Source organism: Hemiscyllium ocellatum, chromosome 7 (assembly GCF_020745735.1).
Source record: "Hemiscyllium ocellatum isolate sHemOce1 chromosome 7, sHemOce1.pat.X.cur, whole genome shotgun sequence".
Taxonomy (NCBI): Eukaryota; Metazoa; Chordata; class Chondrichthyes; order Orectolobiformes; family Hemiscylliidae; genus Hemiscyllium; species Hemiscyllium ocellatum.
In genome coordinates this window covers 102,802,927-102,826,916 of record NC_083407.1, presented here as the reverse complement: position 1 = coordinate 102,826,916, position 23,990 = coordinate 102,802,927, and the positions used below count along the sequence as shown (strand labels likewise).

Below are 23,990 nucleotides of genomic sequence, written 5' to 3'. Positions count from 1 at the left end.
AACAGGTGGATCAGTGACGATAATTAAAGATGGAAAGAGCTGAGCATCTGATTGTATCCAGCAATGGCCATGCAGACGGTGAGATGTGAACCGCACATGCCTATTAAACCCATTCAGGCAGCATTCCCACACTGCTCCCTGGTGTCACGCCTGTCAGTGGTAACCAGGTTTCAGGTATACACGATCCCACCTAAAGGAAGCCAATGGTTCTTAAACAGATGGCGAGCATCTGGCTGCACATGCTCTGGAGAAACATGTGGGTGGAGAGATGTGGCTGACATTACTCCTGAGGGGGCATGGTTCTCTTCCAATGGTGCTCCAGAGGCCCTGGCTGTGAGGAGGGAGGAATCTGTTCTCTCCACGTAGTGGCTGGAGGCCATCCAAACATCACCATCAGTGGGAAGACATTGCTGGGTTGGTGAGCAGTAAGGAACCTGCCAACTTCAGATCTGTCCCTGTCAATACTGGAGTTGCAGTGAATCATGCAGACCCCCCTTTGAACTGAACAGTCAGCAATGAACCCCTGAGTTTTCCTCGCATTTTCATTGTCCTAGAATAGAAGAGCCTTTCTTGTCACTTGCACTTGAATGAATGCAGTGAAAGGTTTGTAATGTCACCACTCAGCGCCATCTCAGATACAGAGTACCTCGGTACAGATACTTTAAGTGCTGTTACTGAGTTCAGCATGCAAAGAGGGTTTAAAAATTCCAGAAATATCCTGGAAAGTGACCATAAAGTACTTCAGTTCCAACCTCTCTCCAACATGAGCTGGTGCCTGCCAGCCCCAGAATACCAGGCCATGCTGCCTCTAGGGGCCGGTCTCCATCCAGGACACACTCAGCCACCACTCCAGCTCCGGCTCCGGCCCACTCCACTGCCACTCCGGGAATTGCCTGCTCGCTCTGCTGTCACTATGGGACAGCTATAAATCAGTCCCTCTCAATCCCTTTGCTCCTTCACTTTGTTTAGATTCAGACTCTCCAAGGAATTATAACTCCTTCATTCCCACTGCCAAAACACAGGCTCAGAAAAGAATCGATACCTTATCCACTTAGTGGTCGAGCTTATTATTCCTCCTGGTATTTTGTGGCAGTCCTCTACAGTAACTCTCTGTCCTGACTTGATGCCAGCCACAAATCTTGAAATCCCCCTCCATATTCCTGAGTCCAGATCACTTGTGTGACTCACAGGCACCACTTCCCAGAGCACAAGGCACTTGGAGATGACACCACATGTCCTGAAAAGAGTAAGATCTCAAATATCTCTCACTGCGCAGAGCTCTTGGTGCTGATTCTGAGGGTTCTAGATACCAGGCAGATGGCCCGGTTCACTGGGCAAACCAGCCGGCGAGTTGACACACACCACAGCACAGAGTAGGGAGGATCTGGCTTAAGGCTTTACAAATGGAGAGCATTCTGTTCAAGCTGTACTGAGCTCTAAGGCTTCCTCCATGCAGTGCAGAGATTCTGACCACCTGCAGTGGATGGCCAGGGTCTGGTCATGTGACCAAGGGAAAGCAGGTAGACTGCAGGGTTACAGATCCAAACTGGGAGACACTCTGTGCTTCCAACAGAAACTGTAAATATCCTGTCTTCAACTCAAGTTAACATGAGAATGTGCCTTTCTCTGAAAATATCATTTTCGATTTGGTTGTCCCTGCAATCTCAGCAATATGAACTGTTCATCTTTGTTTATTTTGATCCTACAGCAATCATATTTATTTAGTATATTCTTGGGAGGAATCAATACCCAAATGATTTCAAAGCTGAATGCTTTGTGCGACATGTAATCGTATTCTTCTCTTCAGGATCTTTCAGACAGCGATCCCACCCTGGATTTAGTCAAGAAATTATCATCAGGTTCAATGAAAGAGGCAGATCATCCAATTCTGAAAAAGGCCTTAAAGCACAAGGTAATCCTTCAGCCTCAGCTGGGCCTGCAGCTGATGAAGCCAAACATCCTGATTCAATGGGAAGGAGGCAGTGATCCCTGATTATCCAAAGTTGGAAGGATGGGAAAGCTGTGCAGTGATTCTGTACATTCAAGCTCAGTGAGGTAGCTTTGTCCCCAGGTGTGATTTTGGACTTTCCCCTCCTTTGGTGAAGTTGGTTTATTCACGATGTCTTGATCGATTGCATCAGGGCACCATGAGGGGTCTGGGCATCTGATTGTGACCAGAAATGGACAGTAAGGAGGGGGACACAATCTGTACATTCCGATTGGAACTGACTCAGGAATCACAGCATCTTCTAATGAGTGGGGTGTGCAGCCAGCTCTCCCACACTGCTCAATGGCTACACCCGGTCTCGAAAGCATAAATATGGTCTCGATCTCATGGCTCTGTCTTGGTCATTGTAGTAGAAGTTGTACAGTCAGAGAAAACTACATGCAGCATTTCTGAAACTTTCTCTTATCACTGCAGAAACGTTCAGCAAGACGTCAGACTCTGGAAAAGAAGGGATCTGACAAGGACCAAGATAAATCTAAATTCACTAAACCTGCCTCAACGTCTAAGGTAATCACAGACCTGACCAAACCTGGAGCCCTGCTAAAGGGCTCAGCAATCCTTGAGTATAAAAGGTTGAAGATGTGGGACTGGGTGGTGCAGCTCTCTAACATCTGTGCACAGCTCAGTGGAATTTATTTACACCCTGCGTGTGTTGCAAGTGTTTCCTCTTTTACTGATGGTCGATTTATTCAGGGCTCATCGAGCTCCCGTTGTGATCACCAACAATACGGAGAGCTGGCCAAATTGAAGCAGTGGCTATCTGATCATTTCAGAACTGAAGGCACACCGAAGACCACTGCACGCCCTGGTGCATTGACTCAGATGGTTGGCCCTGTTCATTCTGACTGGTCGAAGATGCAGCCCAATTATTATCATGACAAAAATGTGCAGCCGATGTTACCCACCCTGCTCATTGTTTGCACGTTTTAAAAAGAGGCATGAGGTTGGGTCAGGGGGATTGGGACAAACCAGGTTTCAGACACCTGCCACATGAAGGCCCAGAGGAGCAGATTTTATACAGCAGACAGTTGCCTGTGTTACAGTAACCAAAACATTAACATCAGAATCAAAGATTGCCTTAGCCGATGTCTTGTACAGATTTAATAAATTCTCAGAGATAGAATACTTTACACTACCAACCACAAAGTGAGAATTTAATTCATCCTGTTATTCTCCCTTATAGAAACATAGAAAAATACAGTGCAGTACAGGCCCTTTGGCCCTCTGTTGCACCGAGCTAAGCCCACCTAACCTACACTAGCCCACTATCCTCCATATGCCTATCCAATGCCTGTTTAAATGCCCATAAAGAGGGAGAGTCCACCACCGCTACTGGCAGGGCATTCCATGAATTCACGACTCGCTGAGTAAAGAATCTACCCCTAACATCTGTCCTATACCTACCTCCCCTTAATTTAAAGCTATGCCCCCTCCTAATAGCTGACTCCATACGTGGAAAAAGGTTCTCATTGTCAACCCTATCTAAACCCCTAATCATTTTGTACACCTCTATCAAGTCACCCCTAAACTTTCTTTTCTCCAATGAAAACAGCCCCAAGTGCCTCAGCCTTTCCTCATATGATCTTCCTACCATACCAGGCAACATCCTAGTAAACCTCCTCTGCACCCCTTCCAGTGTCTCCACATCATTCCTATAGTATGGCGACCAAAACTGCACACAATACTCCAGATGCGGCCGCACCAGAGTTTTATACAACTGCAACATGACCTCAGGACTCCGGAACTCAATTCCTCTACCAATAAAAGCCAGTACGCCATATGCCTTCTTCACACAGCACTATTTACCTGGGTGCAACTTTCAGAGATCTGTGTACATGGACACCAAGATCCCTCTGCTCATCCATACTACCAAGTATCCGACCATTAGTCCAGTACTCCATCTTCTTGTTACTCTTACCAAAGTGAATCACTTCACACTTACCTACATTGAACTCCATTTGTCACCCTTCTGCCCAGCTCTGCAGCTTATCTATATCCTGCTGTGACCTGTCACATCCTTCCTCACTGTCAACAACTCCACCGACTTTCATATCATCCGCAAACTTGCTCACTCAACCTTCTGGCCCCTCCTCCAGGTCATTTATAAAAATGACAAACAGCAATGGTCCCAAAACAGATCCTTGCGGAACACCGCTAGTAACTGCACTCCAAGATGAACCTTTACCATCAACTACTATCCTCTGTCTTCTTCCAGCCAGCCAATTCCTAATCCAAACCTCTAACGCACCCTCAATGCCATACCTCCGTATTTTTTGCAGTAGCCTACCATGGGAATCTTATCAAATGCCTTACTAAAATCCATATGCACCACATCTACCGCTTTACCCTCGTCCACCTCCTGAGTTACCTTCTCAAAGAATTCAATAAGGTTTGTGAGGCACGACCTGCCCTTCACAAAACCATGCTGACTATCCTTGCTCACATTATTCCTATCCAGATGTTCATAAATCCTCTCCCTTACAATTCTCTCTAAGACTTTGCCCACAACAGAAGTGAGACTCACCGGCCTATAGTTACTAGGGTTATCCCTACTCCCTTTTGTGAACGAGGGAACCACATTTGCTATCCTCCAGTCTTCTGGCACTATTCCTGTAGACAACGAGGACATAAAAATCAAGGCCAATGGCTCTGCAATCTCCTCCCTTGCTTCCCAGAGAATCCTAGGATAAATGCCAGCAGGCCCAGGGGACTTATCTATTTTCACCCTTTCCAGAATTTCCAACACTTCTTCTCTACATACCTCAAAGCCATCCATTCTAATTAATTGTGACTCAATATTCATATCGGCAACAATGTTCTGTTCCTGAGTGAATACTGATGAAAAGTATTCATTCAGTGTCTCCCCAATCTCTTCAGCCTCCACGCACAACTTCCCACTACTATCTTTGACTGGACCTATTCCTACCCTAGTCATTGTTTTATTCCTGACATACCTATAGAAAACCTTTGGGTTTTCCCTAATCCTACCAACCAAGGACTTCTCATGTCCCCTCCTTGCTGCTCTTAGCTCTGTCTTTAGATCCTTCCTGGCTACTTTATAACTCTCAATCGCCCCAATTGAATCTTCACGCCTCATCTTTACTCTTCCCTTTAACAAGGGATTCCAATTCCTTATTAAACCACGGCTCCCTCACACGACCCTTTCCTCCCTGCCTGACAGGTACATACTTATCAAGGACACTCAATAGTTGCTCCTTGAACAAGCTCCACATATCGATTGTGCCCTTCCCTTGAAGCCTACTTTTCCAAGCCATGCATCCTAAGTCATGCCTCACCGCATCATAATTTCCCTGCCCCCAGCTATAACTCTTGCCCTGCATTGCACACTTACCCCTCTCCATCACTAGAGTAAGTCACCGAATTGTGGTCACTGTCCCCAAAGTGCTCACCTACCTCCAATTCTAACACCTGGCCTGGTTCGTTACCCAGAACCAAATCCAATATGGCCTCACCTCTTGTTGGCCTGTCTACATATTGTGTCAGGAAACCATCCTGCACACATTGGACAAACACCGACCCATCTAACGTACTCGAGCTATAGCTTTCCCAGTCAATATCTGGAAAGTTAAAGTCCCCCATAACAACCACCCTATTACTTTCACTCTTCTCCTGAATCATCCTCGCAATCCTTTCTTCGACATCTCTAGGACTATTAGAAGGCCTGTAGAAAACTCCTAACAGGGTGACCTCACCTTTCCTATTTCTAACCTCAGCCCAAACTACCTCAGATGACGAGTCTTCATCCATCATCCTTTCCACTGCTGTAATACTATCTTTGACAAGCAATGCCACATCTCCCCCTCTTTTACCCCCACCTATGACCCTACCAAAACATTTAAACCCTGGAACCTGCAACAGCCATTCCTGTCCCTGTTCTACCCATGTCTCCGTAATAGCCACAACATTGAAATCCCAGGTACCTACCCACGCTGCAAGTTCACCTACCTTATTTTGTATACTTCTCGCATTGAAGTGTACACACTTCAAGCCGCTTTCCTGTTTACAGGCACCCTCCTTCGAGATTGATGCCATGTTCCTAACCTCCCTACATTCAAGGTCCTGCACCTAAAACTACAGTCTAGGTTCCCATGCCCCTACAGGGTTAGTTTAAACCCCCCCCAAAGAGCACTAGCAAACCTCCCCCCAAGGATACTGGTGCCCCTCAGGTTCAGGTGTAGACCATCCTGTTTATAGAGGTCCCACCTTCCCCAGAAAGAACCCCAGTTATCCAGATACCGGAATACCTCCCTCCTCACCAACCCTGTAGCCACGCATTTAACTGTTCTCTCTCTCTATTCCTTGACTCTCTATCACGTGGCATGGGTAACAAACCAGAGACAAAAACACTGTTAGTTCTAACTCTCAGCTTCCAACCTAGCTCCCTGAAAGCCTGCCTAACATTCTCATCCCTCTTCCTACCTATGTCGTTGGTGCCAATGTGGACAACGACTTCGGGCTGCTCCCCCTCCCCCTTAAAGACCCGGAAAACATGACCAGAGACCTCACGTACCCTTGCACCTGGAAGGCAACATAACAATCGTGAGTCTCTCTTGACCCCGCAAAACCGCCTATCTGTGCCCCGAACTATTGAGTCCCCAATAATTATTGCTGTGCTCTTCTCCACCCTCCCATTCTGAGCAACGGGGACAGGCTCCGTGCCAGAGGCCTGAACCCCATTGCTTACCCCTGGAAAGTCATTCCGCCCTCAAGTATCCAAAACGGTATACTTGTTCTTGAGGGGAACGACAGCAGGGGGTCCCTGCACTGGCTGCTTCCTCCCAGTCCCCCTCACTGTCACCCATCTGTCTGCAATCTTTGGAGTTACTACTTCCCTAAAGCTCCCATCTATGACCCCCTCTGCCTCCCGAATGATCCTAAGTTCATCCAACTCCAGCTCCAGTTCCCTAACACGGTCTTGGAGGAGCTGGAGATAGGTGCACTTCCTGCAAGTGTAATCAGCAGGGATGACCACGGCATCCCTCATCTCAAACATGTTGCAAGAGGAACATTGCACTGCCTTCACTGCCATCCCTCTGAAAGTAACCTTTTTAAAAAACTAGGTCTAAAGAATAGAAGCAAAATGCAGCGCTTACCTGGTTAGCACAACGGGTCTTATTATTAGGTTAGAGGAGGAGGGTGGGTGGGAGGTATGACCCCTGTAGTGCCTCGGGTTCCTCTCCTGCGCGCCTTGATAGGAACCTTCCCAGGTAAGCTTGCGCTACACCAGCTTCCGGGTCCGCTCCGCGCATTTTTTTTAAAATTAAATTTAAACGGTTAAAAAAAATAACCGCGTCTACAACGAGACCGCCAAACTGCCCTTACCTGCTCCACCGAGAGAGTGAGGCCTAGGCCTTGGAGCTGCATGCCTTTATCTACCTGCATTGCCACTTTTCATGGCTGTGTATCCTTCATATCCAGATCTCTAATGTCATAACTGCATTTCAAACCTTATTATTTCAGGTGTATTTCCTTTATCTGTTCATACTTGCAGTTGGTGTTATTTCATACAGTTCCACATTAAACTGCATATACCGCCGACCTGCCCAACTTGAAATCCATCTCGATCCTCTTTCAATTTTTCAAAAGGCATTTCACGATGATATTAATGAAAAAAAAAGTTACCAAACCATACACTGTGTTATAAGCCTGAATGGACAAAAGAATTGTGTTGAAAGAGGATTCAGAGGCAGGGTTAAGGAAGGCTTTAGAGAAGGAGATTCAGAAGTTAGGTCATGTGTCGATCCTTCTGTCCTCGGTATTTCTCAGCAATGCCAATCATTTAATTTCTTTTGCTGTTGTCTTCATAATATCTAATGTTTCCTGACCTGACCCTCATTAGCATTCAGAGCTCGTTGATCACAAAGCGGATCACGTAAGATCCCTGTACTTCCAGATGAAACTTGGCACACTAGTTCTTTGCAAATCCAGATTTTTAAGGTAAATCAGGAAAAATATCCCGAGTCCCAAAATGAGCTCAGCGTTTAAGAGGAAAGAATTCAAAAGAATGGGTTGTCCTTCAATTACAAGCTGGACATTTTATCTGTTAAATAAACCTCCTCTGAAGCCTCCCGAGGTTTTCAGGAAGAGGTGGGCACCGCGGGGCTTGGACTGTTTCATTTCCCCCTCTAATTCTATTTTATTTAATCTCTGCCCCACCTTCACTTTTTCAATCACTTCGGCACTGCCCTCTGATGAGGAGGGCACTGTTTGTCACTGGCCACTCGGGTGTTTTCTTTCTTCCTGGTGGTGGAATATGAATAAAGTTTTCTGCACTCGTTGTTTCCTCACTGTGTCCTACACCTAGACACACCCAATGTGGGTGCTGGGGAATACATCAGCACCACCGCTGTTTGGCAGTCGTGTGGAAAAGGAAAGAAAAATAAACCTCCTTTTACCATGCGAAAGAAATGTAATGAACAGATTCAGAAAAAATCTATTCATAAACCGTTAACCATCCTTAGCTGGTTCATGGTGGTGGCAAAGGCAGTTGTGAAAATCCCTTGACTCAATGTTTAATTTGACTCCTTAATTCTCACAATGTCTAAATGTACCCCTAGCTCTCACGACCCTCTCTGGGTAAGTGTGAGCGACAGTTTGGTGAGGCAAATGTTCAGCAGTGCCAAATATAATCACCTTTCTGCTTTTAAACACAGAAATCTTCAAGGAAACGTTTCAGTCTGGATTTATTAAACTATAGATCTTCATTGACATCAATTCAAAGTTCAGAGAGTGAACAGGACCGAGATGAAGGAAGAAAATCCCCCAGGTTCTCGCTTGCCTCTGATGTTACCGGACTACATTCCAAAACAAAGGCCACAGCTGAGGAAGGCCAGCACCAGGGGAGTTCCCAGCAGGAAAAGGTCAGTGATGTGTGTTAAAATTTAAAGAGTCTTGTGATAATTCATACACACACAGCACAATGGAGTTTGTTTGTATCCTGCGCATGGTGGAGGAGTCATTTTCGTTTTTTGATGAAGGTTGAGTTATTTAGGATTTAGGGCCTTGGTTCTTCGAGCACCTTAGTATGGCCAGCAATAATAAGAAATGGCAGTTCGAAAGACCTGGATAGCATGTCATGCCCAGGAATGGGGACACAAGGCATGGGACACAGACTGCATACTGTGTATTGTAATTGACCCAGGTATCATATAATATTTGCACCACTGTATCGTTATCATGAGTGAAGCAGACAGTGTCTCCTGCACTGCTTGTTCGGATGTGGGAGATACCAGATTGCAGTAGTCCCACTTCTGTCTTCATCTGTCCCCCTCCTGTGCTGGCAGCTTCTCTGCCTTTGGACAGCTCAGCTTGTTCACCTCCCACTGCCTCACCATTAGCCCTTGTTCTCCCAACACCAACTCCCACACTGAGGAATGGTCAGTTTCCCACAGCTCCTCTTCCAAAAGCTTAAGCTTCTCCAAACATCTGAGAGTCACATCCCAGCTTGTACACACCCGACTCCCCCTTTTACCCTTGTGTGCTCTGATATACATTTGCTTCTGATTGGTCCAAGCTTCGGTCTTAAGACTCTCAAACCTGCCTTTGAAACCATTAATGGCCTTTCCCAATCCTTTGTCTGTCACCCGCTGTGGGCCTCTAACCCTCCAATTCCTCTGATCTCTTCCAATGCTGGCCTCTTGCATCTCCCCAATTTCATCACTTCACCACCAGGGGCTGTGACTCCAGCTTCCCAGATCTCAGCAATGGAATCTCTTCCCTAAAGCTTTCCAAGTGTTCCTCCTTCTTAAAACCCGCTCTTTTGACAAAGGGTTAGACAATCCATCCCTAACATCTCCTCACACATCTCTGTGTCCAACTTTCTTTGCTGACACTTACCTAAAGGGCTTGGGTGTCACTTTACTACACTGAAGGCGCTACACGAATGCATGTTGCTTTGGTAAGAGGCAGTGTAGAGTGATTGATGCGGAGGATTGTGTTTAGCAACACTGGACACGTCACTCCATTTTCATTACAGAAACACATGTCACACCTTCTCAGCCTGAATTTGGCACAGAGTTTTCCCCATTACTGATCTTGGCTTCCTATTTTTTTCTAAAAATAATTGGCCAATGCCAGGGCCACCTGAGGTGAACCCGTGAAGGGAACGGCCCGAAGGAAGATGTTGTTCATCCTAAAGGAGGGAAGCAGGAGAAGGCCATTCGGCCCCTTGAGCCCGCTTTGTCATTCAATAAGATCATGGCTGAGCTTCCAGCTGAATGTGCACTTTCCAAACGGATCCCCATCCCTCGATCCCCGAAAATCCAAACACTGGATCAACCTCTGACTGAGCATCCACTGGGGCAAAGATTTCAAGGATTCACAATCTTTTGAATGAAGAGGTTCCTGTCATGTTATTGAACATTTGCAGGACAGTCTGAAGGGGAGGGTGAACAGTCCAAGGCTGTGGTTCACACTGAGACAGGACACACAGGCAGAAAGAGGGATAAGGTCCTCTAACAAGACCTTAGGGAGCTGGGTAGCAGAATGAAAAGCAGGACTTCAAAGGTTTGATCACTGTGTTAATGCTGGTGCCGCAGGTTAGTGAGTGTAAGAATGGGCAGGTAGAACAGAAGAACTCATGAAGGCATTGATGTATGAGGAAGGGCTTTAGAGTCCTGCATCGCTGGGGAAGGTAGGACCTGTATAATTCTGACAGGTTACACATGAACAGCAACAGAGTCCAACTTTAGGATAGGGGTGGTGTGGTGGTGGGTGCACTGAGTTTGCTCGTGCCTTTTGAAACCATTCTGGCAGGGGAATGGATTGTGGAGTGGAATCACATTGATGGGGGCTGCACGGACCTTGTAGAGGAAAAGCCAAGTCAATTTGGCAGGCAGCAGAATAATCATGGATAATCAGCATGGCTTTGTGAGGGGGAGATTGGGTTGACAAGTTTCATTGAGGTTTTTGGAGGATGTAACTGGATGTGTGGATGAGAGTGGTGTAATGGATGTAGTATACATGACTTTGGTTATAACCAGGTCACACATGGCAGACTGGTCAAGAAGGTAAGAGCCCAAGGTATCCAGGGTAATTTATGAAATTAGATCCCAACTGGCTTTAGTGGCGGGAGCCAGAGGATGATGGTCCAAGAGTGTTTTTGTGACTGGAAGCCCATGTCCAATAGCATATCCCAGGATGCAGTGCTTCATCCCTTGCTGTTTGTAGTGTACATTAATCACATCTAGACATGAATGTAAAAGGTTGATCAGTAAATTTGCAGATGACGAGGAAATTGGTGGTGAGGTCAATACTGAGGAAGAAAACCGAAAACTAGGATGATGAAAATGGGCTGATAAATTGGCAAATGGAGTTTAATCCTGAAAATTTTGAGGTGATGCATTTTGGGAGGACCAACAAGGTAAAGGAGTACTCAATGAATGGGGGCTCCCCAGGAATAGGAGAATCAGAGGGACCTTGACGTGCAACTCCATAAATCTTGAAGATAGCAGGACAGGAAGATAATGTTGACAAGAAGACATATGGCATACTTTCCTTTGTTAGTCAAGTCATTGAATGCAATAGCAGGGAGGTGAAGGTGGAGCTGTGTAAGACATCAATTAGGTCACAGCAGAAGTACTGTGTGAAGTCTGTTCAATGCACTACAGGAGGGATGTGATTGCACTGGAGGGGGTGCAGAGGAGATTCACCAGGATGTTGCCTGGACTGGAGCAATTCAGCCATGAAGAGAGATGGATGGGCTTGGGTTATTTTCCTTTAAGCAGAGAATGTTGAGGGAAAACATGATGAGGTGAATGAATTATAGGAATAGATAGCAAGAAAGAAACCTTTCCCCTTGAGAAGGGATCAATAACCAGAAAGCATACATTTAAGGTAAGGAGCAGGAGTTTAGGAGGGCTTGAAGAAATACTTTTTCACCCAAAGAGTGCTGGGTTTCTGGAACTTACCACTTAAATGTAAGGTAGAGGCGGGAAACATCATAATATTCAAGAAGTTTAGAATTGAAGCACCATAGCGTAGAAGGCTGTGGGCCCAGTGCTGGGAAGTGCCTCAAGAATAGCCAGCAGTTTGATGGCTGGGTGAGCATAATGGGCCCCAATGGCCTCTTTCTGTGCTGTAACTCTCCATGGTCACCCAGTTCTACGAAGGATATTATTAAACTGCAGAGGGTTCAGAAGAGCTTTACCAGGATGTTGCCGGTTATGGAAGGTTTGAGTTATAAGGAAAAGATGGATAGGCTGGGACACTCTTCCCTGGAGGGTAGGAGGTTGAGAGGTAGGAAAATGGTTCATACAGGTCAAGGAGGGAAGTAAAAGAGAGGGTGGAGTTGCATTGCTGGTCAGGGACAATATCACGGCTGTGCTAAAGAAGGACACTATGGCGGTCTTGCGTAGTGAGGCATTATAGGTGAAGCTGAGAAATAAGAAGGGTGCAGTTACATTGTTGGGGCTGTATTACAGACCTCCCAACAGTGAGTGTGAGGTAGAAGAACAAATAGGTAAACAGATTATGAATAGATGTAGAAGCAATAGGGTAGTGGTGATGGGAGATTTTAATTTTCCCAACATTGACTGGGATACACTTAGCGTCAGAGGTCTGGATGGGGTAGAATTTGTACGGAGCATTCAGGAGAATTTTCTAGAGCAGTATGTCAATCGGCCTACAAGGGAAGGGGCTATATTGGACCTGCTACTGGGGAACGAGCCAGGACAAGTGGTTGAAGTTGTAGTGGGGGATTTCTTTGGGAACAGTGATCACAATTCTGTAAGTTTTAGAATGCTCATAGATAAAGAAGAGAGTTGTCCTCAGGGAAGAGTTCTAAACTGGGCCAAAGCAAATTATATCAAAATTAGGCAGGAGCTGGGAAATGTGGATTGGACACAGCTATTTGAAGGGAAGTCCATATTTCAGATGTAGGAGGCTTTCAAAGATAGGTTAACGGTAGTGCAGGATAGGCAAAGGATAGGAAGGGCATGATTCATGAACCGTGGATAACAGGAGAAATTGTATGACTAGCCAAGAGGAAAAGGAAAGTGTACATAAGGTCTAGGCAGCTAAGAACAGAACGGGCCCTGGAGGAATATCAGAAGAGTAGGGCAAGTCTTAAACAAGGAATCAAACGTGCGAAAAGGGGACATGAATTAGCTTCAGCGAGCAGAATTAAGGAAACTCCCAAAGCATTTTATTCTTATATAAGAAGCAAGTGGGTAACTAGAGAAAGGATTGGTCCACTAAAAGATAATGAAGGAAGGCTGTGTGCCAAACCTGAGAGAATAGGTGAGATTCTGAATGCTTACTTTGCATCAGTGTTCACGGAGGAGAGGAACATGATGAATCTTGAGATTAGAGAAAGAAGTATGATTAGTCTGGATCATGTTGGCATAAGTAGGGAAGATGTGTTGGGTATGCTAGAGGTTATTAAGATGGACAAATCCCCAGGACCGGATGGGATCTATCCAGGTTGCTGAGGGAGGCGAGAGAGGAAATTGAGGGAGGACCTGATGGAGGTTTACAAAATAATGAAGGGTACAGACAGGGTGGATAGAGACAAGCTTTTTCCCAGGGTAAAGGTTTCAATAACCAGAGGTCATGCTTTCAAGGTGAGAGGTGGAATGTTTAAGGGGGATACATGTGACAAGCACTTCACACAGAGGGTGGTGGGTGTTTGGAACGAATTGCCAGCAGAGGTGGTAGAGGCAGGCACAGTAGATTCATTTAAGATGTGTCCAGACAGATGCATGAGTAGGTGGGGAGCGGAGGGATAAAAATACTGAGGAATTAACCGAGATTTAGATAATACGCTTGGATCGGCTCAGGCTTGAAGGGCTGAAGGGCCTGTTCCTGGGCTGTAAATTTTCGTTGTTCTTTGTTCTTTGTAATTCAGTGAGCAGAACTTCTCTCATTCATAAAAGCATGAGGGGTACAGATGGGGTTAATGGTTGTTCTCTTTTCCCGAGGGTGGGGGATTTCAAGACTAGAGGGACACATATTACAGGGGAGAGGTTTAAAAAGACACGAGGCAAACTTTGTACACAGAGGGTCATTCACGTGTGGAATGAACTTCCTGAGGAAGTGGTGGATATGGGTACAATACTATATTCAAAAGACATTTGGATCAGGACGTGAATAGGAGGGGGATGGGCCAGGTACAGGAGGGTGAGATTAGTTTAGTTTGTGATCATGTTTGGCATGGACTGGCTGGAACAAAGGGTCTGTTTCTGTGCTGTATGATTCTATGACTCAGTCTTAATTGTCCAAGCCTTTATCCTGAGACTATGGCCCTAGTTCTACAGTCACCAACCAGAGGTAATGGACCTTAAGCTTCTACCTGTCAGGCTCATTCTGAGTTATTATGTAAGATGGTCACCAACAAATCCAAATTGAAATTCTGGGGAATCCTTTTTACCCAGAAAGTTGTTTAAATGCAGAACTCACTACCACACAACACACGAGGTACATTTCAGGGGATGCTGGTTTAACCTGACACTGAAACTAATTATGATTATGTTGGAATGAAGATGGTTGGGAAGATGCTTGCCTGGAGCATGATGGATCATTTGGGATGAAAGGACTTTCTCACTGCCTGGGATTCTATGTAACTCAAAGAAAGATCTAGAACAACCTAAGTCCCACTGTAATACCTCACAGCACCAAGGTCCTGGGTTTGATTCCACCCTCGGTCGACTGTCTGTGTAGAGTTTGCACACTTTCCCTGTCTCTGTGTGGGTTTCCTCCGGATATTCTGGTTTCCTCCCACTATCCAAGGATGTGCAGTTCAGGTGGATTGTTCATGCTAAATTGACCAGAGTGTTCAGGAATGTGTAGGTTAGGTGGATTTGCCATGGGAAATGCAGGGTCACAGGGGTTGGGTTAAGGGTACATCTGGATGGGATGATCTTGGAGGAACAGTGTGGACTCAATGGGCTGAATGGGCTGTTTCCGCACTGCAGTTATTCTATGATCCCTGAAACATTATTTCTGCCTGATCATTGCTAACTCCTTTCTGAATATAAACACAGGAACCTCCAACACAGCCCGATTCTAGTCTGGACTCAGTGAAAAGGAAACTTCCTAAGACACAGCTTCCCAGATCTGAGAGTGAGGCAGCACCTGATCAAAATGAAACAATCTCCAAATCTCCAGCCACAGCTGATGAGGTCAACCGTGAAGAGACTGAGCAACAGGAAGGGGTCAGTGAAGTGTTTGAGAGGGTTTGAGGGTTACGATGGGTGTACTGTCAATTTGAAGCATAAACAGCACAATTGGGTTTCCTTGTGCACAGGCTGGGATCCTGAAGGTTTCCCTCTTTTGGGGATGGGTAATTTATTCAGGATGTCTGAATCTACTGCCTGAGTAATTAAGCAATGTCATGGACACCAGCACGAATTAGAGACGGTAAACTAAAAGCTGGGGACATCTGGGGCCTTCCAGAAATGGACACACATGAGATGGCATCTGATCTGTGCCAGTCTCTGGCAAATTACTCAGTCAGCGCCCTGTATTTGTGCTGCCTCATCACTATTGCTTCATCACAGGGTGACGTCCTTCCTTCCATTGTTTCTGTTTTATTCAGTTTTTGCAGAATTCCCCTTGATCTTTTCACTGAACTTCAGCTTCATCGTTTCCATCCCATCCAAAGATGTTCAAGAAATGTAATTTCCTAGCTGTAAATAACTATATTTACCAACAGCAGCAGGAACCTCCATTTACACAGAACCCTGAACAGAATGAAATGTCCCAAGATGTGTCACTGGAACCTTACAAATCAAACTGAGACATTGAACTGCAGACTGTATTAGATATTGAGCCAGATGACCACAAGTTTGATCAATGGGATGGGCTTTTTAGGAATGTCTTAACTGAGAAAAACAAGGTGGAGAGGCCGAGAGAAGAACTTCCAGAGGTTCAAACGGAGGCAACTGAACACTGAGCCTTCGAGGGGAGACCAACAAATGCTGGTGGTGCACGAGAGCCTAGTATTGGATGAGTACAGATATCTCCGAGGATTGTGGGGCTGGGGAAGATGACATAGTTACAAAGGGGCATTTAAGACTATAGATGTGTTTGACAAGGGGATTCAAGATGTTAAAAATCAAGTTGTTGCTTGACCCAGAGTCAGTGTAGATCAGGGTGAACATCGGGGTAAGTTAGGGAATAGTACTTAGCGCGAGATAAGACACAAGCAGCAGAGTTTTAAACAGCCTCACGTTTACGGAGGGTAGAATGTGGGAGGCCAGCCTGGACAGTGCTGGAATAATTGAGCCGAGAAGGAACAAAGGCACTGATGGGTGTTTTAGCAGCAGATGCGCTGGGACAAGGGCAAATAACCAGTTTTAGTGATGGTGTGGATACAAGGCTGGGTAGCTCATCCCACAGTCAAATATGACACAAAGGTTTCAAACGGACTGGTTGCCAGGTAAAGGGATGGACTGAGTTGTTAGGGAACAAATGGGGCTGGGACTGCAAACAGCAGCTTCAACCTTCCCAATCTTTGATTGGAAGACAATTTTGCTCATCCGTTTGGGATATCCAATAAACAGTCTGATAATTTAGCAACAACAGAGGAGTCAAAAAAGTCAAAAAATCTCCTGACTTCTTGGATAAAAGCCACAAGTCACAGCATCTGCTGGAAGGAAGGCAGGTAGAAATCAAATTACTTTTTTCAGGCTTTAATTTGTTTTCTTTCCAGAAAAACAGTCAGAGGAATTTTGATGGCTTCTAAAAAATCATTCACATCCACAAGTTTTTCGGTTACATATTTGGTAGCAGGCAGATTGTCCTTTGTCAGTGACAATTGATCACCATTGCTGGCAGGTGGAACTAGACTGGGTTGGGATATCTGGTCGGCATGGACGGGTTGGACTGAAGGGTCTGTTTTTGAGCTGTACATCTCTATGACTCAATGACTCTATTCCACAGACCAATCAACTACTTGTTGCCAGCTGACTCTCATATCGTTCACTATCCCTGGATCTATTACAGCTGGAGTGAACCTCCCCTTAACTACTTGAACAAACAGCAGTGTAAACAGCACTTACAATGAGTGTTAGTAGGCTGTTTTTAAAAAGTACCACAAACGCTTCTAAAATCTTTGTTTTCTTTTGAAATAGTCATAGAGTCATAGAGATGTACAGCACAGAAATAGACCGTTCAGTCCGACTCATCCATACTGACCAGATATCCTAAATTAATCTCGTCCCATTTGCCAGGACCTGGCCCATATTCCTCTAAACCCATCCTATTCATAATTCCATCCAGGTTTCCATTAAATGTTGTAATTGAACCAGCCTCCACCACATTCCCTGGGAGCTCATTCCATACACATACCACCCTCTGCGCGTTGTCCCTCTCATCCTAAACCTATGCCCTCTCGTTCTGGACTCTCCCATCCCATGGAAAATACCTTGTCTATTTACCATATCCATGCCCCTCATGACTTTATAAAACTCTACAAAGTCACCCTCAGCCTCCGATGCTCCAGAGAAAACAGCCCTAGCATATTCAGCCTCTCCCTACAGCTCAAACCCTTCAACTCTGGCAACGTCCATGTAAATCTTCTCTGAACCCTTTCATGTTTCACAACATCTTTCTTGAAGGAAGGAGACCGGAATTGGATGCAATATTCCAAAAGTGTCCTAACCAATGTCCTGTACAGCTGCAACATAACCTCCCAACTCCTATAGTCAATGCTCTGACCAATAAAGGAAAGCATACCAAATGCCTTCTTCGCTATCCTAACAACCAGCAACTCTACTTTCAAGGAACTATGAACTTGCACTCCAAGGTCTCTTTTTTTCAGCAACGCACCCCAGGACCTTACCATTAAGTGTATAAGTCCTGCCCTGATCTGCCTTTCCAAAATGCAGCGCCTCACATTTATTTACATTAACCTCCATCTGCCACTCCTCAGCCCATTGGCCCATTTGATCAAGATTCCGTTGTCATTGGAGGTAACCTTCTTTGCTGTCCACTACATCTCCAATTTTGATGTCATCTGCAAACTTACTAACCATACCTCCTACGTTCACATCCAAGTCATTTATATAAATGATGAAAAGCAATGGACCCAGTACTGATCCTTGTGGCACACCACTGGTCACAGGCCTCCAGTCTGAAAAGCAAGCCTGCACCACCACCCTCTGTCCCTTTTCCCATTTCAATTAAAAATACTGAAAAATAAAGGAATACAGTCTTTACCATTTCAGTGGGTTGGGAGAGAGTGGTGGTGTGGGGGGTAACTGGAATCAGACCTGTCAACCCCAGCAAGAGCTAACTTGCAGCCACTGGGGCTACCTGGAACACTCCAGTCCACCATTTCAAGGCTCATTCCAGTGTTCTGGTTTTAAAAAAGCAGCAAAGCCAAAAGAAATCCTCACTCCCTCACTACACAATTTCTCACCTCCCCCCACACTCCCGATACATGATCCATGCCAACTTAGAGCTCTATACCCACCTTGATGCCAATTAAGAACCAACCCATGAACCTTCCACTCACCTTCACAGCTTCTTATAGCCCCAATGGCAGCTTAGCTTCATTTTATGCGAACTCATTGACCACCCCACTCGCTGGGAACATCTCATGAGGAGCCCTCCCTTCCCATGGTGAGATGAAATTAAATCAAGTTCTCCAGACTACACTCGATTAAACATGATACACTTATTGAGAAAATCCCATTGGGTACTTTTAAGCCACTTAAACCTTTTTAAAATCAAACATTTGTATTTCTTGTCCCACATCGAAAGCAACTATACCCTTATAGCCTCTCTGAAGTTGTTAACTTAAAGGCACCCAATAGTGAGAGTTAGACGTTGTTGATGCTTTCGGGAAGAAGTAATACTGTAATGATAGCAACCAAGTTTATGTCAAATAACATCTACTGAAGCATCAAGCCACGATTTTTTTACAACTGCAGGCTGACTTTTTGTTTCAATATTTAAAGTGCTGCAGCTTAACATGACTTGACAATTCCACAGAGCTCATCCACTTTATGTATCTTCATGTCTAATCTAAATAATACCAACAGGAGACATGGACTCCTCAAAAGGGTTGCCTGGCCGTCTCCAAAAGAGGTAACAGAACATCTCCAAAAGGATACCTTACCACTCCACAGAACTTTGCTAGGCTCAGACACTTTCCTCAATGGCACAAAATCCCATGTTTCTGGCGTGGTTCTGAAACCTCAATGGCCAGAGTTGCTTGTGGTTGAAGGCGGTCACTTTTTTGAATGTGCTGCCGTCTGCCTGAAGAGTGGCCGTGTGGAAAATGTCCCCACCCACTGCCCACTGGCCAGTGAGATGGTCGGTGCCAGGTTCAAGCATGGCATTTTCAGATTCTGGCAGCTGGTGCAGTTCTGGCTGTCACATCGAACCTTTCAAAAGCTTAATCTCTTGTATCCAGGGATATTTAATTCCCAATTGTGCTTGCTGTTTTTTGGACCAGGCCTCTCTTTTTAACCGAAAATGACGTTCCCATGTGACTGCCATCGATCGTATTTACCACACTCCATGGATTCATACACATGGAAGCCGAATTTATCCCATACTGAATTGTCTTCTTTTTGTGTTGTCAATTCATCACATATCTCTTTGCTCCCCTCCAATGTTGTCCCTGGATTCCTTTCTCCTGCACACTTAATTTAAACCTTCCCCTTAGTACGAGCAAGCCCCCCTGCAAAAATAGAGACTGACTAAGTAGGGTGGCACGGTGTGGCTCAATGGTTAGCACTGCTGCCTCACAGCACCAGGGACCTGGGTTTAATTCCACCCTTGGTCAACTGTCTGTGTGAAGTCTGTGTGGGTTTCCTCTGGGTGCTCTGGTTTCCTCCCATGAGGAAGTCCAAAACTGTGTAGGGTAGATGGATTGGCCATGCTCAGTTGTCCATAATGTGCAGGCTAGTTGGATTAGCCATGGCAACACACGAATAAGGTTGTGGGGTGGGGGTGGGGGTTAGTCTGGGTGGGATGCTCTTTGGAGGGTCAGTGTGGACTCAATGGGCCAAATAGACTGCTTCTGCACTATTGGGATTCTAGAAACTGCCCTTTTTATTTTTAAACAGAGGCAAACTCACAGACTGAAAAAACCCTCTGCAGTTGTGGCCTGTCCCTCAGAAAGTCCCTTCTAATGCTGGTATCACTGATGATTCCACGTGAATCTCCCTCTAGTGGCTCATGTTTGAGTGCTTGATACTGGTCATCACTACAACTATTGTGTCCAATTTTTAATGGATAGTTTGATTTTCAGGATGGTTGGAAGGCACTGCTGGAGTCCGATAGTAATCCACAAATATCGGAAGCTGGAGCGTCTGGAAAAGTATCTGATACTTCGAGTGATCAAGCTGCAACCAAGGTTCTTGGACAGGCTCCTGAGGGTGAAGACATTTTTGAAATGATGGTTTCCTTGGCATTGAATGAACTGGAGATGGAAGCAAGTGATACTGAAGAGCAGGTGAGATGAAGGATTTATAAAAACAGAAATGTTGTTCAGGCATTGATTGTCTAATTGTTTCCAATTAGTTTATTGCTGACAGAAACAACACACTGTTGAAGGTTTTCATTGTGCAGTCACTGAGGCAGACACAAGAATGACAAACTTCAAAGTGAGCAACAATTTATACTTGCTTACTGTGGACAGGGCAAGGGACATACTGTTAGATAGAATCAGCCAGTTGATGTGATGTATAGATTTTGCACTGCACTGACAATGAAATCTTAAACCTCTTTACCCATTGGTGCAGGAGGCAGAGTGTCATTTTGGCTTGACATGAGCATTCCTGTCTTGCCTTGTCCTTTTTTTGCTCTTTGTCCCCTCCGTCAGAGATACCAGTCTCATCACTTTAGTCTTGCTTTGCCATTTAGCAGGGGCACAAAGTTTGTCACGGTTATCAGCAAGCCGCAGTCAGATCAGGGCGGGCAGTCTTCACTCGGGGCTCCCAGCACCATGAAGAAAATGTGTCTGTGCAGGCTTGGAGGGCTGAAGGGCCTGTTCCTGTGCTGTTTTGTTCTTTGTTCAAAGTAAAAGGGCTGCCTCTGACTCCAGCTTGGGGCCTGCTCAGTCCAGTCAGAGCCAAGGTTGGTTGGTTGTCTCCAAGTAACAATGAGCAGCTAAATGTAAGGCGGCCAATCAGCCATCTTGATTCTTTCTGCCAAATTGGAGGTTGTTTTCCTTCTGGGGTGAGAGGGAGGCAGGTGTTAAGGGAGATGAGTGTGGGTGGCACCACCATTACTGTCGGCACAGGTAGGGAAGCAGCAGAGTGGGCAGACAGGATTCATGGTGTCAGGGGTTTGGGTGGGAAGACAATGAGTGAGGCAAGACATTATGGACAATAATGCCAGTGATAGAGACATGAAACTTGGTGGGAGCTGAGAACAGTGCCAGGGAGAGTGTCAGTGTGAGGTAACAGAGAGAGGGTGGTGACACTTACATTTGTGGAGTCTAGAAGGACATTGATCTTCTTCTGCCAGAGCTGGTTATTGCTTCAGGCAACTCCGACTGCTCACACCCAGGTGGCAACCTCGGAGCAGGCTGGCATAGCCTAGTGTCATGGCCTCCACTGCTGGCCCTGGGGGAGAAGGATATCCTGCCGCTGCACCAGCCCATCCAGCAGGATCTCCAAGTCACTGCCCACACAGCGAGTTGCCTGTCCACTATGTCTACAGCGAAAGTCAGGAACCATGCAGCCCAACTCCATACTGATGGTGCTCGGCTGGGTGCATTACCAGCTTTTAACCCTGGTGCAGATGCTGATGAATTCTGGGACATCCGCTGTGTGGCAGGTTGCCCTTCGCACTCCCCCCAACCTGAACCCCAAACACCGCTAACCCTGAGATACAGGTTGCCCTCCCCACCAGCACCAACACTCATGGCAGTGTTACCCACATTCATTTCCCTTCATACCTGCCTCCCTCTCTTTCCAGAACAAAAACAACCCCCAGGAAGAGTCTAGATGGGTGATAGTTGCCTTACATTTGGCTCCTCATTCGTATTTGGAGGTTGCTTTGGGAATGGTGTGTGCCAAAGTCGTCTCAGTGGTGAGGGATGTCATGGTGACATAGGTTGTTAATGAGGTGCATTTGGCAAAATAGGGTCCGAAAATTCACCAAGTCCTGTGGTGAAAAATCCTCAAAAAAAAACCTCAACTGCCTCAGCCAAATGAACCTTACAAATCAATACATCTAGTCCACTGTTACATGTGATTTTGTAACTGGACATCTCAAGCCACAAGATTGTGTAAAGTATTACACGAACAACTGAGAACAACTCGGGCTCTCACTTCCCCTTTCTAGGAGTCATATATTTTCAGAGTTAGCAAACTGTCCTCTGCAGACAAAAGGAACATGTCCAAGTTTGGTACCTTTTGTTGCTTTAAATACTTTATGGTGCATTCTCTCCGGCAGTGCCCCAGTGTCTACTTGGCAACATAACAGCACCCTTTTCTCATGCAAGTATAAATCACTGCTCCTTTTGAAACTTGGCATTTGTGCACATGTCCTGATGAAGACAAAACTCTTGAAGAGCATCTCTTTCTCCAGCACTATTCAAGTCTCTTCTCATCAGTTGTTTTAATCCTAATTAGTACCCTCTAAATAGTGTTCAAAATGACAGATCTATCGAGGCAGCAAATGCATTTCTGTTACGTGCTGTATTTGTACTAGTTATTGGGAAGAGTTTAAAATACCCAAAAAGACAATTTAATACTAATATTTATTCTTTTTTAAAATAAAATCACAGAGACGCCATTTGAAAACTGGTGACAGATGTAAAAAGGTGATTTTATTTCCTGAAGTAGTGGTGACAGACCGAAAACAAGGCATCCTGGGCTTCAAAATGCACAGATACGTACGAGAACAAGAGAAAGCAGTCGATAAAAAACATCATAAAGCGAAGACAGGATCCACAAAGGGGCACTCCCAGCAAAAGGCAACATGCAGATATGTACGAAAGGATGAGCCTTCTGTGGAAAGGTTGGATTCGGAACGCATTCTGAATGTGCTCCAAAGGGATAATCCAGTGCGTGTCCGGGGGACTCATCCAGAAGGTGTGGCCGGCAATACACCGAGCAAGCAAGAAACACAGCCACGTGGTGGTGCTGAAGAATCAGCCCAGAAGACATCATCACAAGAGCCCTCCAAAAAGAAACCAACCCAAGATGATTGAATATTGTTATCTGTAATAGAAGATGGTCACCAGGAACATTTCTGCTGAAGACAGGGATGCACTATTTGTTGAATGTCTCCATGTAGTCATTTTCTGAGATAATGCAGTGTCTTGTTTTGAGGATGTTTTGTCTGTCCTTAATAAAGCTACAAAATTGAAGGATACTGGCAGTTTGAATCTTGAAAACAAGGTAGATATGACATTAGAATTGAACATGTGTTGCTGGTTAAAGCACAGCAGGTCAGGCAGCATCCAAGGAATAGGAAATTCAACGTTTCGGGCATAAGCCCTTCATCAGGAATCCTTATGCCCGAAACGTCGAATTTCCTATTCCTTGGATGCTGCCTGACCTGCTGTGCTTTAACCAGCAACACATGTTCAACTGTGATCTCCAGCATCTGCAGACCTCATTTTTTACCCGAAGATATGACATTAGACTCCAATTAGTAATCTATTTCACCTATGAACTCTATAATCAATAGTTAGAATACTTTACACCCATCTCTAATTGCCTAATATGTACAAGTGATGATAAAATTATGTCTGTTGAGCCAGCCCCACCTATTTACTTCAGTTAATTTATTTGACATCCATTTTCGGACCGGAATGAATGCCAGGCTGGTTCAATCGAGGCAAAAACTCTTGGAAGTGTTCAATAGACAGTCTTCATGGGGAGGCTGGGAGTTTATTTGGAAGAATGGAAATTCACCTGTGTGTCTCTGTAAAGATTAGCAGAATGACAAATCGGTAATTGTTAAATCTGTAGTAGCCATGGTATTACAGCAGTAGGAGTTAGTTTTAACAGCCTCAGCTCTCTAATGCTGGCAAAATGTGAATTCAAGACTA

General features: G+C 45.4%; 1 protein-coding gene across 1 annotated transcript; it reads left to right on the top strand.

The window, feature by feature from the left end:
• Positions 1 to 63: 63 nt before the first annotated feature.
• On the top strand, positions 64 to 23,198 carry LOC132817658 (uncharacterized). The gene is made up of 6 exons (XM_060828157.1): positions 64 to 78; positions 1,808 to 1,912; positions 2,423 to 2,515; positions 15,010 to 15,180; positions 20,232 to 20,435; positions 22,719 to 23,198. Exons 1-6 carry the CDS (start codon positions 64 to 66, stop codon positions 23,142 to 23,144), a joined length of 1,014 nt encoding a protein of 337 aa, XP_060684140.1. The 3' UTR covers positions 23,145 to 23,198.
• Positions 23,199 to 23,990: the final 792 nt, after the last annotated feature.

What these genes read in the sequence shown, in the direction of transcription:
- LOC132817658 (XM_060828157.1), top strand. An exon ending in AAAAGGCCTTAAAGCACAAG is followed by an intron (nt 1,913 to 2,422) that starts GTAATCCTTCAG and finishes TTATCACTGCAG; the next exon opens with AAACGTTCAGCAAGACGTCA. An exon ending in AACCTGCCTCAACGTCTAAG is followed by an intron (nt 2,516 to 15,009) that starts GTAATCACAGAC and finishes ATATAAACACAG; the next exon opens with GAACCTCCAACACAGCCCGA.